Below are 15,676 nucleotides of genomic sequence, written 5' to 3'. Positions count from 1 at the left end.
GAATTTCTGTTTCCGACTTCCGTTTATATATAAGTAAATATGCTGAACCATTGCGATGGATTCAGAGTTTGCAGTGACGCCAATTATGTTCCGCCTCGTTAGTTCACCGCACGGACCGTTTAACCTGGCAACAACTGCAGCCGGCTCAAATGTGATTGGTCAATATCACGTGGACTACAAACAGCCTGCAACCTAAAACCAGGGCTCTTCCGCTCTTCTTCCGGAGGCAAGATCTCCGGGGTTTGCCTACAGACTCTACATTCACTGAATGTAGAGTCTGTATATAGAAACTAGTCACTGACAGGCTCAGATTGTTATTGTAAGTATCTGACAGCATTATGAAAGGATCCCTACAGAGATAGAGCTTTGTGTTAAAGAGTCAGATCCAGAAACAGCCCTGAAATCACCGTCACCAAACCCACCAGATTCCATTTAAATAAACAGTCATGTTGGTGTGTATAGAGGCAGCATGTTGTCACATCTAACTGGTGACTTAAGGGTTAATTTAAACCAAACAGAGCTGGTGATTGTTGGAACAGTGGAAAGATGAACCAAGGCGGCTTTTGTGAGTTTTATTTTGTTCCTGTTGACTCTGAGTGAAGTGTGTTTAATGATGATAAAATGAGTGTTTTTTTAAATGGAGTCTGGTGGGTTTGGTGACGGTGAATTCAGGACTGTTTCTGGATCTGACTCTTAAACACAAAGCTCTATCTCTGTAGGGATCCTTTCATAATGCTGCCAGACACTCAGAATAACAGTCTGAGCCTGTCAGTGACAAAAACAAACACTGTTAGTGGACGGACACTCAGTACGTTTACATGCAGCTTGAGAAAATCGAATTATTGGCTTAGTCCGACAGAAACTATCCGTAGCTCGACTAACACACCCAGATGAATTAATTGAAAATCGAACTGCTGCTGCATGTATCCACTCAGTCCGACTGGAGTCAGACTCAGCGTTCTGCGCATGCACCACTTTATCTTTCGCGGCCTTTCACCCAGAAGAAGAAGGAGGTGACGTGAAGCAGAGGACGCACTTCTGGACAGACAAGGAAACTACATCCATCTCTGACATCTTCATTTGTCGTTACCTTCCTCTTTGGATCAACTGGAACTAGTTCAATACGCACTATATTAAAAAAGGACACAGCGCCACCTCACTTTTTATATAAGGTGTGTTTTAAAGATCCAGTGTGTCAGATTATAATCTAATCAGCTGTGTTTTCTTCAGTGTACAATCAGCTGTGTTTTCGTTACCTCAGAATGAGCTGTTTGTATCTACACAGGGAGCAGGTCTTCGTCTACAGAGATCACCATGTTGCACCGCCATGTTTCTACAGTAGCCCAGAACGGACAAATGTTTTCAGCATTAATATGTGAGTCAGTGTGATGATGTCATGCTCGTTGATCCTCCTCCAGGTCGCCATGGGAAACACAGACAGTCACAGCAGCTTCGTCTCTCCTACCAAGTCCTCCTGCTCGGTCAGGTTCTCCTCCAGGAGGGAGGAGGTGCCGTCAGCTCGCAGCTGGTGGAGGAGCAGTCAGGGAGGCAGCAGGAGCCGGGGGAGGAGCTACCTGAACCAGCACGCCGCCGGCCCACCGTACACCTCCTGGCACTATGAGCACAAAGCGCCCAGAGGAGGCTCCAAACGGGGAGCCGGGTCTCCTCAGAGGTTCATCAGAGGGAACCAGCTCAGTTACGTGGAGAACGGCGGCGGGAGTAACGGGATGTGTGGTGAGCGGACGTCCCTGGAGAGTGGCGGCAGCCCAAAGGTGCTTCTCAGCAAGGATGGCAGCATGAGGGTGGAGTTCACCAACGCCAGGGGCGTCCCCATGGAGACACAGGGGCTCACCGGCCTCCCCACCACCTCCACCACTGCCCCCCCAGTCGCTGAGCCCTCCCTCCGCACCAGTAAAGGCAGCTCGCTCAGCTCTGACGGCTCCTGGTACGACTCACCGTGGGGGACCGGCGGTGAGCTGGCTGACAGCGTGTTTGTCTGCGGGCAGAGTGTGGCTAACAGCAGCGGGTACACCACCTACTCCTCCACCCGCACAGAGGAGACCGCCACCAGTAGCAGTGGGTACAACACCGTCTTCTCCGCCCAGGTGGACATCTCACCTGGATTCACCTCCGCCCTCCTTTTTCCCGCCGCAGAGACCAACGAGTTCACCTCCGCCGCCGGCTACAACACCTGCTCCTCAGGGCGGACGGAGGACAGCGGTATCGGAGACTCAGTGATCCTGCAGGCCGACCTGAGAGACTTCAGCCCGGCTTCACCTTCCTGCATCTCACTGGACAGCGTTTACCACAACACGCTGCCCGCCTTCCCCCCCGCACCTGACGGCGCCCTGCAGCAGAGGACCGCCATCTCCTCCTCAGCACTGCTGCTGGATGATGTCATCCAGGAGGAGGAGGGGTCAGGAGGAGGCGTGGAGCAGCGTTACTCCTCCCACACGCTTCCCTGTCGCAGAATCGATCCCGTCAGCACTGCCACCGCCGCCACCGCCCCCGGGAACAGCCGCAAAGACTTCCTGAAGAGCCGAATCAGACGACTCAGCGACTGGACAGGAAGTCTGAGCAGGAAGAAGAGGCGGATCCAGGTGAGTCACACAATGATGTAACAGGAAGTCAGCGGTGGTCGGACATGTTTGGAAGATTTAAAACACCAAAACAGATAAAAGTGAAATATTGGTCATTTACAGTTTCAGAGTCTCTGCAGATAAACACACCACCACACACTGAGAGGGATCACTGCTGCATGAGTCTGTGCACTGTTTAATAGGAAAACATTTCATACACAATGTCTGAACAGAATCAAAGGACCACCTGACGGCGCAGTACGGTTCATAAACACTGCAGCACTGACGGGATATTCTGTAAATGTTCAGTTTATCTGCAGCATCAGACGTGTCACACACATCCACAATGTTTAACTGTAATAATACGAGACTCAGTATGAACTAACTTCGTACTAACTTAAATCTCCACGCTCACAAAGTGCTGCATCAGAGGAACAAAACATATTAACACCTATTTATCTGTAACGAGGAGGAAAATTCTGCTCGTTAAAAGTTACTCATAAAACTTCACTTCATAAACGGCTGCAGCAGGAAAACAAGTTCAGAGAGAGCAGACTGCATCTCAAACATCTGATCAGATTCTGTCTGTACGTCACTGGAGACAGAACTCTTGTTATAAAGACAGGAGGACATAGTGACTGTTGGGGACTATTTTCAGCGGCGGATTAATCCACATTTGGTGTTGTAGTATTTGTGGAAGCGATATCAGGCTGTAGATACAGACTATATTTCTGGCACAGTTTTATTTCTGTTTTACGTCGAGGAGGGTCACTGTGAGTCAGCACTCGTACTGCGATACAAAGATTTGTACGTGAGCAGAAATGTAACAAACACGGAGGTCAGAGCGGCGCTCTGTTAATTTATTTGTCGTTAATTTGTCGTCTCTGTCGTGTCAGGCCTCTTGTTTAATGATAAATAAACTAGAGATTGTGATTCGTCCTCAGGAGCCGCACAGCGGGGACGATGTTTTCCTCAGCGGGCTGGACTCTGGGCTGGTCGGCTGCAGCTCGCTGTGGTCCTCCAACCTGCTCCACCCTCTGAACCACAACCAGTTCCCAGCGTTCCACTGCGGCTCCTCCAGGAGCCTGAACCTGAACCTGAACCAGAACCTGAGCAGCGACGCCCAGCGGCAGAACGTCTACGAAAACTTCATGCAGGAGCTGGAGACGGGCTGCAGCAGCGCCGCCGACCGGACCGAGACGTCGGAGGGGGATGGGGAAGAGGAGGAGGAGGAGGAGGGGGAGGAGGAGATGGATGGAGATGGTGATGTGGAGGCGAGAGGAGGCGAGCAGCTGGATGTCCTGTTTGAGAAGGAGCAGGGCGTGGTGCGACGGGCCGGATGGCTCTCCTTCAAAGCTCTCATCACCGTCAGCAAGGACAGGAAGCTGGAGCTAGTGGCTCGCCGCAAGTGGAGACACTACTGGGTCACGCTCAAAGGTTCGTCCACGAAAACAGAGTTCAGATATAAATATTAAAAATCTACAAGTTCATTATTTCGTCTGATTCTCAGCCTTCAGTTCCAGGTGTGTCTCCAGGTGTCGGGCAGTTCTACAGCATATTTTAAACTAGCATAAATCCCTCAGTGTCTCCAGAGGAAGCTGTGTGACGTCTGATGAATGACCTCCAGTGATGTCACTTGAGTCAGAGTCAGTTTAAGACCATGAGTTTGAAAAATTGAGTTGAGTTGAACAGAAGATTGATCTCTGCAGCTGCTGCTCGTCTCTGCTGCAGGAAACTTCAGCTGCTAACAGCTAACGTTAACTAGCTGCTAACAGTTAATCGATCAATCAATTTTATTTATAAAGCCCAATATCACAAATCACAATTTGCCTCACAGGGCTTTACAGCATAAGACATCCCTCTGTCCTAATGTTAATTAGCTGCTAACAGCTAACATTAACTAGCTGCTAACAGCTAACATTAACTAGCTCCCGTCCTGCTGATGTCATCACAGGTTTGTTGTTCACAGTGTGACATCATCAGGGAAACAACAGGCTGCGTCCTTTTGTCCCGTCATGCAGCAGTGAGATCGTAGATCGTCACAGTCGTTGTTTTCTTCTCGTAGCTGCTGATAAATTAAAGTTGGTGGTCGTTAGTCGAAGTGTTGCTTTGTCCTGAGACACAACAGAAACACATCGACCACCGCTATCAGTGATGTCATCGTATTAGTCAACAGGCCGATGACGGTCAACAAGGAGAATATCAGTTGAAGTTCAGCTGATAAATCAGTGCATCCCTCGTCAGAGGCAGTGGTGCATTGTGGGTACTGTAGGCAGCAGAATGTGTGGAATGATGTAGTTTGATGTGTCCGTCATGAGTGTGATAAAGTTACAGCAGTTAAAATAAATCTGTTGAAGATGTAGAATAATGAGGTCTCTGTCCCGTCAGGCTGCACGCTGCTGTTTTATGACACGTACGGGAAAACTGTCAGCGCGGAGCGAGAGCTGTCACCACGTTACGCCCTGCTGGCCGACGACAGCATCGTCCAGGCCGTCCCCGAACATCCCAAGAAGGAGCACGTGTTCTGTCTGAGCAACTCACACGGAGACGTCTACCTGTTCCAGGTGAGAGAACACACACACAGTGTATGTGACTAAGGCCCAGTGTTAAAGGGTGAGGGACTGTTATTTGTGTTTTTAATGTTATTATGAGCAGGAGTCAAAGTCAAACAGGTAAACATGGATGTAAAAAACTGTTACTCTCAGTGTCCTTGAACGCAGCACGGCTCCCTGAGTCTTGTTCCTGTAAATAACTCTGTGACATTTTTAACGTTGTTTTCCAGGAAAGTTCTCGTTACATTCCTTCTAAATTTTCGTCCTCTCGGTTTCCTCCTGATTGTCGGACCTCTGATTGCTGGCTGCGTCTCTGTGCGTCCATCACACGGTGTTATTTCAGCCCCGGGACAGTGTGAATGAATGGGACGTAGTGTTTGTGGACGGCTGTGGTTTCTCTCTGCAGCAGAGAACCATCAGCGTCACCACAAACATGCACCGAGCGCCCGAGCACATCCCAGGGTTTCTTTTCTCTCTGCGTCTGAGGAGTGTGTTTCTGCAGCACAGATCTGACACACAGAGAGACACACACACACACACAGAAACACACAGAGACACACACACAGACAGACACACAGAGACACACAGAGACACACACACAGAAACACACAGAGACACACACAGAAACACACAGAGACACACACACACACGTACAGAGACACAGATCAAACTGAGGGTTTTATTTATTGCACGTTACAGATTTTAACTTGAACCACAGTTTGCCGATGAGACTTACAGACTTTAAATACAGGACTTGAACATGTAATCGAGTATTTTCACAGAGTACTTTTCCTGCAGACAGGATGTGGACCCTTCCTCCTCCTCAGGATGAAGTCAGACCAGATTCATTCACTGACCTCAGAGCTGAGAGGGTCACAGGGCTCCAAATAGCTGCGACACGTTTCCTCCACATTTCTCTGTTTACGAGCTCAGAAAGCACCTTTTAACTCTCACTGCTCTCAGCTGTGGAGTGTTTACACACACACACACACACACACACCCACACACACACACACACAAATCACACTACAACTCATCTCCATGGTTCCCCCGAGGGTTCACTGAGGAGGAGGAGGAGGAGCAGGGTGGATGTTACCGAGGTGCCGAGGGGCTTTTGTGAGGAGCTGAAAGGAGCAGAGGACGGAGGGTGGAGGAGCCTCTAATGGGAGTCACGACACCCGGCTAATTACTGCAACAAATGTTCCTCTTTAACGACAACGAGCCGCTTTAATCCTCCTGAACCAAAACACCTGTTAGTGTCAAGAGACCTTCAGACCATCAGGACACACTGGCGGCACACACACCCATGGTACCATGGTGGACAACTTTACAGCTCTGTACATTTGGTCCGTCCAAAAAGTCACGGCTCTGGATGTAGATTTCTCCATGTTGTTACCGGCTTCTTCTTCTCTTACACATTTAATGCTATTGGACTTCCGGGTCAAAGCCCGGGGCGGAAACTGTGGAGCATGCTCAGAGCGCCTCGGCCAGTTTGGGTCTTTTTTGGGTGAAAGTCTGTTCAGTCACTGTGGACGCAGAATAACGGAAACTGTCCGGCCTGTGGATCTGAGGTCGAAGGTTTCAGAGAGTGAAACGTCAGAAGGCTGTCGGCTGCAGGTGATTTAACATGATGACCTGCAGGGAAACACACGTGACCGAGGGAACAAAACATGTGTGAGAACATTTAACCCTCTGAGAGCTGAGGAGCAGATTCACTCCTGTTTGGTGTCTGTGCTCGGACAGAACCTCAGAACTGAACCTACGAGCTTAACAAACAGATGTGTCATCAACATGTGCTCATTCTTCAGATGCTCCCTCAACGCATTGAATACATCTGAACTGACTCTGTGTTTGTCTCCTCCTCCTCCTCCTCCTCCTCCTCCTCCTCCTCCTCCGTCCAGGCCACCAACCAGACGGACCTGGAGAACTGGGTGACGGCGATCCACTCGGCAAGCGCCTCGCTGCTGGCGAAGCGTCAGGGGAAGGAGGACACGCTGCGGCTGCTGCGCTGCCAGAGCCGCTCGCTGCTGCATAAGATCGACATGGACGGGAAGATGAAGAAGATGGCGGAGCTGCAGCTGTCCGTCATCAAGGAGCAGAAGAACAGGAAGGCTGTGGAGAGCCAGGTCAGTGTGTGTGTGTGTGTGTGTGTGTGTTCAGATTTTTATAGTACAAACTGTTTTATTTTAGTGTTGTGTATCTTTAATTTGCACCTCTTCAGTATTTTACAGGTTTATATTTGCTCACCTCTCATTTCAACATCAGCACAGTGATTCTCCTCAGGATAAAAAAGTCCATCTGTAACAGTATGTTTTGGGTCAGTGTGCAGGAACATGACACGTCAAAGCTTTTACGACATCACGGTTTGACTTTAATGCGTTTTTTATTTTACTTGATGTAAACATTCAGAAACAAAGAAAACGACCTGACTTCATTCAGTTTCAGACGTTCTGTGTTTGATGGTTTCCAGTTGAGCTCAGGTAAAGGTGAACCAGTGATGATGGATCTTGTGAGGTAGTCGTGGTCCTGTCGGCAGCGTCAGCAGCTCTGAGAGGAAACTCTGTGTCTGGAGGACGATCTGCAGCTGCAGAGCAGAAACATGTCAGAGCAGGAGCTCACGTGGAGTCCAGTTTAATATCTCTTCCAGATGTGTCGGGCTGTTACCGGCAGCCTGAAACAACAAACCTTAGCTTTCCCGCTAACGACGCAGCCAGATGAGGTTGCTGAGGGTGACATCATCAACCAAATGTTGAGGCGGCAAGAAAAAACCTGCAGCTGATGGACATAAACACCTTCTACCAGCTGACGGAGGAGTCGTCATCACGCTGTTCTCCCACGAGGATAGACCACTGGATTGATATCATCATTATTTAAACTAACATTTCCAACATCCTGTCTGATAGTTTGATCTGATAACTGATATGATAGGACAGCTCACTGACCAATCAGAGCCTTCACGTTCCTCTAATCCTGCACCCGCCCATACCTGTGACGCTCAGCACCAGAACTGACTCTCCCCCCTGATCAAACCCCCCAGGATCCAGTCCCTCACATGAAGCTGGTTCTCCATTCTTGAATTGGACGTCTCTTTGACTGGATGGTGAAAACATTCGATCACTGCCAGGTTAGGAAACATGTTAGCATGCTCCTTCCACCACCATCAAACCTCCAAAGGATCCTCCTTGGGTGTCTTGAACTCCAATTTTACGTCCACTTTATGACCAATAGTATTTCAAGTTTCTGTGTGTGTGGTTGAAGTGGGAAAGAGTCAGAGAGGGGAGGAAGATGAAGGGGGAGGAAGATGAAGGGGGAGGACAGGATGGAGCGCAGTGAGGAGCAGAGGAGGTCCTCTGATGTCAGATTATACAAAATAACTTCCTCTCAACAAAGACGAGAAGATGGCGAGAAGCAACATGAAAGAAACGTCTGTGTGACCTCACTGACCTCCCGTCACTACATGTGAACATGTCCTCATATACGTGATGGTGTTTGTAGTTTTACTGCAGTCAAGGGTCAGAGTCCTTCAGTGACTCATGGTGTAACATGTGATGTGCAACATGTGATGTATGTATATATGTGACGGTGTCGTGTGCAGATCCAGCAGTGGGAGCAGAACCTGGAGAAACTGAACCTGGATCTGTTCCGGCTGCGCTGTTACCTGTCCAGCCTGCAGGGCAGCGAGCTCCCCAACCCCAAGAGCCTCCTCGCCGTGGCCAGCCGGCCCTCCAAGAGCATGCTGGGACGCCTGGGGGTCTTCTCCGTGTCGTCCTTCCACGCTCTGGTAACAGCTGCCTCCAACAGGAAACACAGCCTCCATCTCTGTGTGTTAAGACAGCGACGGTCTGATGGTGGGCGTCTGTCTGTCCTCAGGTGTGCAGCAGAGACGAGGTGACGTTGAGGCGGCGCTGTCGGTCTCTGTCAGGAGGAGGCGGCAGGAGGAGGGGCCTGCCGTCCTCTCTGAGGGCTCTGGACGGACGCAGCAGGGACAGCAGACACTCCACGTCCCAGGTAATACACCGCACCGACCACCTGAGGACACACAGCACGGTGGTGGGTTAAAGCTCTGGGTCCCAACACCTGTTAGGGGTCACCAAATACTCACAGGGGTCACAAGGCCGTCTGGATTTTATGGAGTGTGAGAAAAAAGAAGTAAAATATACAGCAGACTTAAAGAATTAATTCCTGTGAAAAAACTAAGTGAAAGTTATTTTTTGAGTTTATTATTCAAGATATAAACCTAAAAACTATCTGACATGATCTGTGTTGATGATGATGATGATGATGATGATGATGATGATGATGATGATCTCTGGGCACAGACACTTCACGCTCTGATAAACAGCCGCGTCCTGCGTTAAAAAATTAAAACAACCGAAGAGATGATAAAACAAAACCACGTGTCAGGAGGAGAAAGGATGAGTGTAACTGCAAAATCTGTAAAAAAAAAAAAAAAAAAAAGTTTAAAAAATAATCTTTGGAAGGTTTTAAAAATTTATTAAAAACAAAAAAAGTCAATATTTTATTTTTATTATTAAAAATCTGTCAAACTTTAAAGCGTGACAGCTGAGTCGTCACATTTCTCCTGAACGGACGAGTTTTATTTATAAAAATTTATTCTGATTGTTTGTCGTGAGCTTCAGGAGTTTTCAGAGTGATGTCGTCCTCCCAGCAGTGCTCTGATTGGTCGATCTTACGGCTGCTGGTTCTTCTTCCGATTAAAATCTTGCAGTTAAACAGTTTGATGTTTCCAGCTGCTGCTTGGCTTCAACTTTCTGAGAAAACTCCAGAACTCTGACGTCACTGTTGCAGTTTGTGTTTGTGATTTTTGGCTCGTCTTCATGTCAGCTGAAGCTCAGAGCTTCATCCAGCTGAAGTTCCCATCATGCTCGGCTCCTGAGGCCCGTCCTGATAAACAGCAGAGCTATTTTCAGCCTGTGTGTGTGTGTGTGTGTGTGGGGATAAATCTCTGCAGTTTATTTTGGCTCCGTGTTTTGACGGACGCTGTGACCCTCTCCTGTGTGAACGCCTCGACACGTGTTGACGCTCAGTGTAAACTCACAGAGCTGAAACATGACTCAGCTTCTTGTCTGCAGAGTCTCTGTCTTCTCTCCTGCTGAGACGCCTCAGGTTGTCTAACAGCAGTCAGCTCGTAGTTTCCTTCCTTTGACTGAAAACCGACCAATCAGCAGAGAGCTGGGTGAGCTCTGAGGCTGCTGTCAGCTGCTTTAAATCTTAATTTTCAAATAAAGTTGAAGATAATTTTTATAATTCTGGACATTCACGATCAAAACATCTTTCGGCTGATTCAGTTTATTGATCTGATCCAAACATTTGTTGATAACAATAACACAATAAAACAATGCGCACCAGCAGTCGCTCCTTTTCTCTTTTAACAAACACACGCTGTCCAAAAGTATGTGGACACAGGAGCCTCTGAACAGGCGGCTACAGCCTGCAAGGTGAAGGTCACATGACTGAAAGAGGCGAAGCTAAGCTAGCAAGCTAATGTGCTAGCATACTGCCGGCTGTGTGAGCTATCACAGTGTGAACTTACTGACCGCACTGACCATGAAGGGATCCTTAAAGGAGCAGTGTGTCAGATTCAGTGTCGTCTATCAGTGAGGATTACAGATTACAACCATCTGAAACTTCTCCTGGTCAGAATTCCTTCAGTGTTGAGGAGCTGAATTACCCTCAGACGTCTCTTCCTCTCAGAAACACACACACAGCAGCTGATTGACACCAGGAAACACTCTGAAGACGTTTCACTTCACACATCAGTGCTGACTGCAGCGGCCGACACCAAAACATGAACGTCCCTGTGCAGAGCCGGTGTTTATCCTCTCTAACACTGCCTCCTCAAGGCGGGAATTTCACGTCATTATTCCAGCTCACCGTTCTGTATAAATGGTACAGTCGCAGACTGTGGGGACAGAGCTGTCTCACTTTTAACGAGGCACCTGAGGTAGAAACAACGTCTGTATAAACAGGACAGCCGGCAGGACGGGTGTGACGTTTTGATGACGTGTTATGTGTGCGACCCACTGTGGGATATTTGAAAAGCAGTTGTTAGCAGTTAGCAGCTAACTCAAAGAGGAACAGCAGCTGTTGTGTTACATGTCACGCCTCTTTTGATTCTGTGATGTCATCATGCTGTCTGACATCACACATGTCTCTGTATAAGTTGGTTTGTCCGTTCTGGGCTACTGTAGAAACATGGCGGTGCAACATGGTGATCTCTGTAGACGAGGACCTGCTGCCTGTGGAGATATAAACAGCTCATTCTGAGGGAACGAAAGCACAGCTGATTACACACTGAAGAAAAATATTGTTTTCCATTTGTTCCAATAAATCCTCCTGAACCGACACACTGAGGCTTTGACTGTGATATTATGATAAATATAATTTAATATTTTAGAGGGAGGTTTTCTGGCTTCGTTTCTCACGTCGTCACATCTGAAAGTGTTTGTGTTGTTGACATCACGTCTCTCATGTTGACTCACACAGTCCACTTCCTCTGAGCACTTTGAACTCTTCACACCACGGCGCTCAGTGATTTTAGGATCTGACCAAACTGAAATCAAACAGATTAACAGCATCAGAGTTTGAATGTCCTGCGTTGATGTTGCTGTTAAACAGCGGCTCTGGTTCCTCTGAGGTCTGGTTCAGGTTTCCGGGCAGTCTGTCCCGTCTCACAGAGACATCAGAAACTGATCTCTGAGGGACATGTGGAGTTAATTTCTGCGTCACCGTCTCTGCAGGAGACAAACAGCTGCTTTTGTCCGGCGGCCCACTCGCTCTCTGACTGTTACTGTAACACGCTTTGGTCCTTCCTGAAAACTCTGACAGTAAATCAGCTTTTGTTCTTGTGTTCTCAGAGTGTGAGAGAGTGTGTTCACAGGTCAGGTAGCTGATGATGCTCCTCAGGCTCCTCCTGAATTCTTTATGGTTTTTAATCAGAACAAAATGAAACATAAATATATGTCAGGGGGTCAAATATTTCACATGTCAACAGATTTGTTTTCACACATCATTTCTTACAATCTTTCTTTATTTACCTCAGTCCTGACCAACGTGCAGCAGACGTTATTATAAAGTCACTAAAGTGTTAAATCTTAGCGTTTGTTTCCTGGTGAGTCGTCTGTGTGTTGACGATGTGTTTACTGTCTGTCGGTGGTCTTCAGACTCCAGACTGACTCCGCTCTGATTACCGCTCCAACTGCACAAACCTGTAATTTCAGCTCAGCCCCTCATTTTTTCCCATGATGCCCTGGGGCTCGTTTTGGTTTTGATCCAGAACAAAATTCAGCATCAAAGTTTTTATTCCCTGACAGATTTTAATTATGTGTAAATTTAATATGGGAGGGTTTATTTTTAGTTTCATCCTGAGTCATGACCTCACTCAGTGTGTGTGTGTGTGTGTGTGTGTGTGTGTGTGTGTGTGTGTGTACTGAACTGAGCTACAGAGTGAGGACGGTCCACACTTCTTCAAAGGCCTGTTTGAGGGTTGGTTTTAAGGTTCATGTTAGAGTTGGGTTAGGGTTAGTGGCAGGGCTGGGTTCAGGTATTTAGGTGTGATGGTCGAGGTCAGGGAATTATGTCATCAAGGGTCCTCACAAAGACAGAGGTACAAGAATGTGTTTGTGTGTTCAGTTTACATTCATATAAAACAAAGAAAAGCTGCAAATCTTTTCATTTCAAAATGTAAAACATTAATTTTTAGTATTTTCACTTAAAAAATAACAAATTATTTACAAATTGATTCATCGACAGCTTTAAAAATAATGTAGCAGTGAATCATTTTAATCCAAAAAATGTCTGTTGTATTTTGAGGAAAAATGTTGATGTAAAGGTGTGAACGTGTCTGAGCTCAGGTCCAGCGTCATGATGTCGTGAGAATATTACACAGTGAAAAGCTGCTAAATTTCAAAATATCACACATTATTATTTTCATTACTTTCTCATAACATTTAATTTTTACGATATATTTCAACTTTGATGTGTCACAGTGACGTTAAGACTGCGTAGAAGTAAATCATAAAATTACAGGAAAAAACTTCACAATGTTTGAAAAAATAAGTTGTAATATAACAAGAAAATAGTTTATGTATTCTGAGAGCAAAATGCAAAGTCACATTTTTATTCACATAAATTTACGACTGAAACTACAGTTTTGAAATTTTTGGCATTTTGTCTTGAATAATGAAATTAGTGCAGAAAAGTATTTATGAACTGATTGTTGCAGCTTTACACAATATTCTGACGTACAGTTGAGTCCTTTTGAAACTACGTGTCAGTAAATTATGATATTATCAGAAGAGAATTTTCATATTTTGAGAAGAAAATATTGTAAATTTGCGACTTTCTGCAGATAAAGTGTGACAGGCTCAGTGTGCGAGGACATCAGGAACAGGACGGAGACACCACAGAGACACGTTGGTTTGTTTTCTTGTGGCTGAAACTGTCTGATAGTAAAATCAAATCACGTTATTATAAAAATGAAGTTAAAATATTACAAGAAAAAGTTCCTACTCTCACATCTGGAGTTTAAACTTTATTCTGATGTTGAAACAAGAGGCTGAAACCAAACGAACATAGACAGAAGCGTCCACATACTTTTGACCACAGAGTGAGTGGAGGCGCTGATGAAGATGAAGATGAAGACGAGTGCAGGCCAGATAGATTTGATCCACAGCCACCTGTTGCTCCTCGAAGAACAAAGGGAGGATGTGAGAGGAGAGGAGAGGAGAGGAGGAGATGAAGGTCGTCTTTATTCAGACAGTGTTTGGTCAGTGGGACAGCTGTTAGAGATGAGGAGGAGGAGGAGGAGGAGGAGGAGGAGGAGGATTAAAAGGTCTCACAGCCTTTTATTCTCCCAGAATTCCTTTGTCCGTCGCTGTTAATCCTTCAGTAGAGGCAGAAAATGACCCCCCCGACCTCCTCTCCTCTCCACATGACCTCCTCCTCCTGCTGCTGCTGCTGCTGTCACATGACCTCCACCTCCTTTCTTCCACTCATCTGCTCCTCTTTTAACCTCCTTCCTCCCTCTCCTTCCTCCCAACGTGACGCCTCCTCTGACGTCCTGCTGCTGCGTCTTTAACTCCGTTTCATTTACATCTTTTTCTACTTTTATCTTCGCCTCTCTCCGACTCCTCTCATCATGTGTTCGTTCCTGTCTCCTCCTCCTCCTCCTCCTCCATCTTTCCTCTGTAGTTGACCTGTGGCATTAAACACCTCTCAGCCAATCACAAATCAGTATTTTTCTCAGGTAGAAATGTTGATAAAAACTTTATTTTCTGTCAGATGTCTTTGTTGGTGCGTTCAAGTGTTTGTGAGAAAGTCTGATTTCTCAGATGTATTGCTACACTGAAGTTTTTGTGTTTTAATGTTTCAGTGTTTCTGACTTTGTTCATAATTTTTTTTTGTGTAAATAAATAAATAAACTCAGAACATGAAGAAGTTTATAAAATGTTTTATTTGACCTGTAGTTAAAAACTGATCATTAAACTAAACGTGTTTCGTCCTGCAGAGAGCAGACAGTGTGTCCACACAGAGGGAGGTGGCGCCCCCTGCTGGACGTTCTGCAGCTCTGCAGGTGCATTTACTGACACTCAGACTCATCTCCTCTGTAGTTGTATCAGAGTCATTAATGATGATCAGCTCAGAAAGATTAATTATCTAAAATATAAATTTAGTTTTTTTGTTGTTATTTTTCAGTTTATTGATGAATTCAAATGTTTCAGATGTAAATCAGCTGTGAATCAATGACTGTGAATCAATGACTGTGAATCAATGACTGTGAATCAATGACTGATCAGAGTCTTGTTGTTCAGGTGTTTGATGAGCTGCAGCTGTCGGCTGTTTTCACTCTGAACGTCTGTCGACTCAACGCAGAGAAAGACTTTGGTGAGTCAGTAATCACACACACACACACACACACACACACACACACACACACCTCTCACAGCTCTCAGAGGAAACTGACCTGACATCAGTTTAATGTTATAAGACTCAGATTCATCAGGAAACATGTTTCTCAGCTCTGCTCGACAGACGACATCAGGTCCCAGAATAGAGGAATGTTTTCATAAAATCCTAAAAACAAATTAAAAACACCCAGATAGAAAGATGCTCGTTGGTGTAAACCCTGCAGAAACTGTGTAAAAATAATGACTGAAATATCATTTGATCATTTTTTTCTAAATTCAGTAAGTTACACAGGAAGTACTGACGCACAGGGGCGGAGCTCTTTACTTGAAGTGTCCAGCTGCAGACGTTGAGCGCAGAGGACGCTGAAGACGTTTAATCTCCTCAGTTAACTGAAGCAGATCCTCCAAAATGAACCAATGCAGGGAGTTCCTTTAAACCACTGACAGTGCTGTGATAATTCTGATGCCTAGAAAACTGCCACAGAAGACGTCAGCTGGCTCACTCAGTCATCGACCTGAATGTGCTGCATTAAAGGGATAGTGCACCCAAAAATGAAAACTCAGCCATTATCTACTCACCCATATGCCGAGGGAGGCTCAGGTGAAGTTTTAGAGT

The 15,676-nt window shown here is 46.3% G+C and overlaps 1 protein-coding gene across 1 annotated transcript in view; it reads left to right on the top strand.

The window, feature by feature from the left end:
- The window catches only part of LOC126398245 (rho guanine nucleotide exchange factor TIAM2), a 62,675-nt gene that overhangs the window by 35,731 nt on the left and 11,268 nt on the right, over positions 1-15,676 (top strand). The window contains exons 3-10 of the mRNA XM_050057420.1: positions 1,419-2,600; positions 3,524-4,016; positions 4,968-5,143; positions 7,033-7,257; positions 8,727-8,912; positions 9,002-9,139; positions 14,661-14,726; positions 14,965-15,037. Of these exons, the coding sequence (XP_049913377.1) occupies positions 1,425-2,600; positions 3,524-4,016; positions 4,968-5,143; positions 7,033-7,257; positions 8,727-8,912; positions 9,002-9,139; positions 14,661-14,726; positions 14,965-15,037 (2,533 nt within the window). The 5' untranslated portion in view covers positions 1,419-1,424. The remainder of the gene's footprint in view (positions 1-1,418; positions 2,601-3,523; positions 4,017-4,967; positions 5,144-7,032; positions 7,258-8,726; positions 8,913-9,001; positions 9,140-14,660; positions 14,727-14,964; positions 15,038-15,676) is intronic.

Source organism: Epinephelus moara, chromosome 12 (genome assembly GCF_006386435.1).
Source record: "Epinephelus moara isolate mb chromosome 12, YSFRI_EMoa_1.0, whole genome shotgun sequence".
NCBI lineage: Eukaryota > Metazoa > Chordata > Actinopteri > Perciformes > Serranidae > Epinephelus > Epinephelus moara.
The sequence above is the reverse complement of the archived record's forward strand: the minus strand, read 5'-3'. Positions and strand labels throughout refer to the sequence as shown.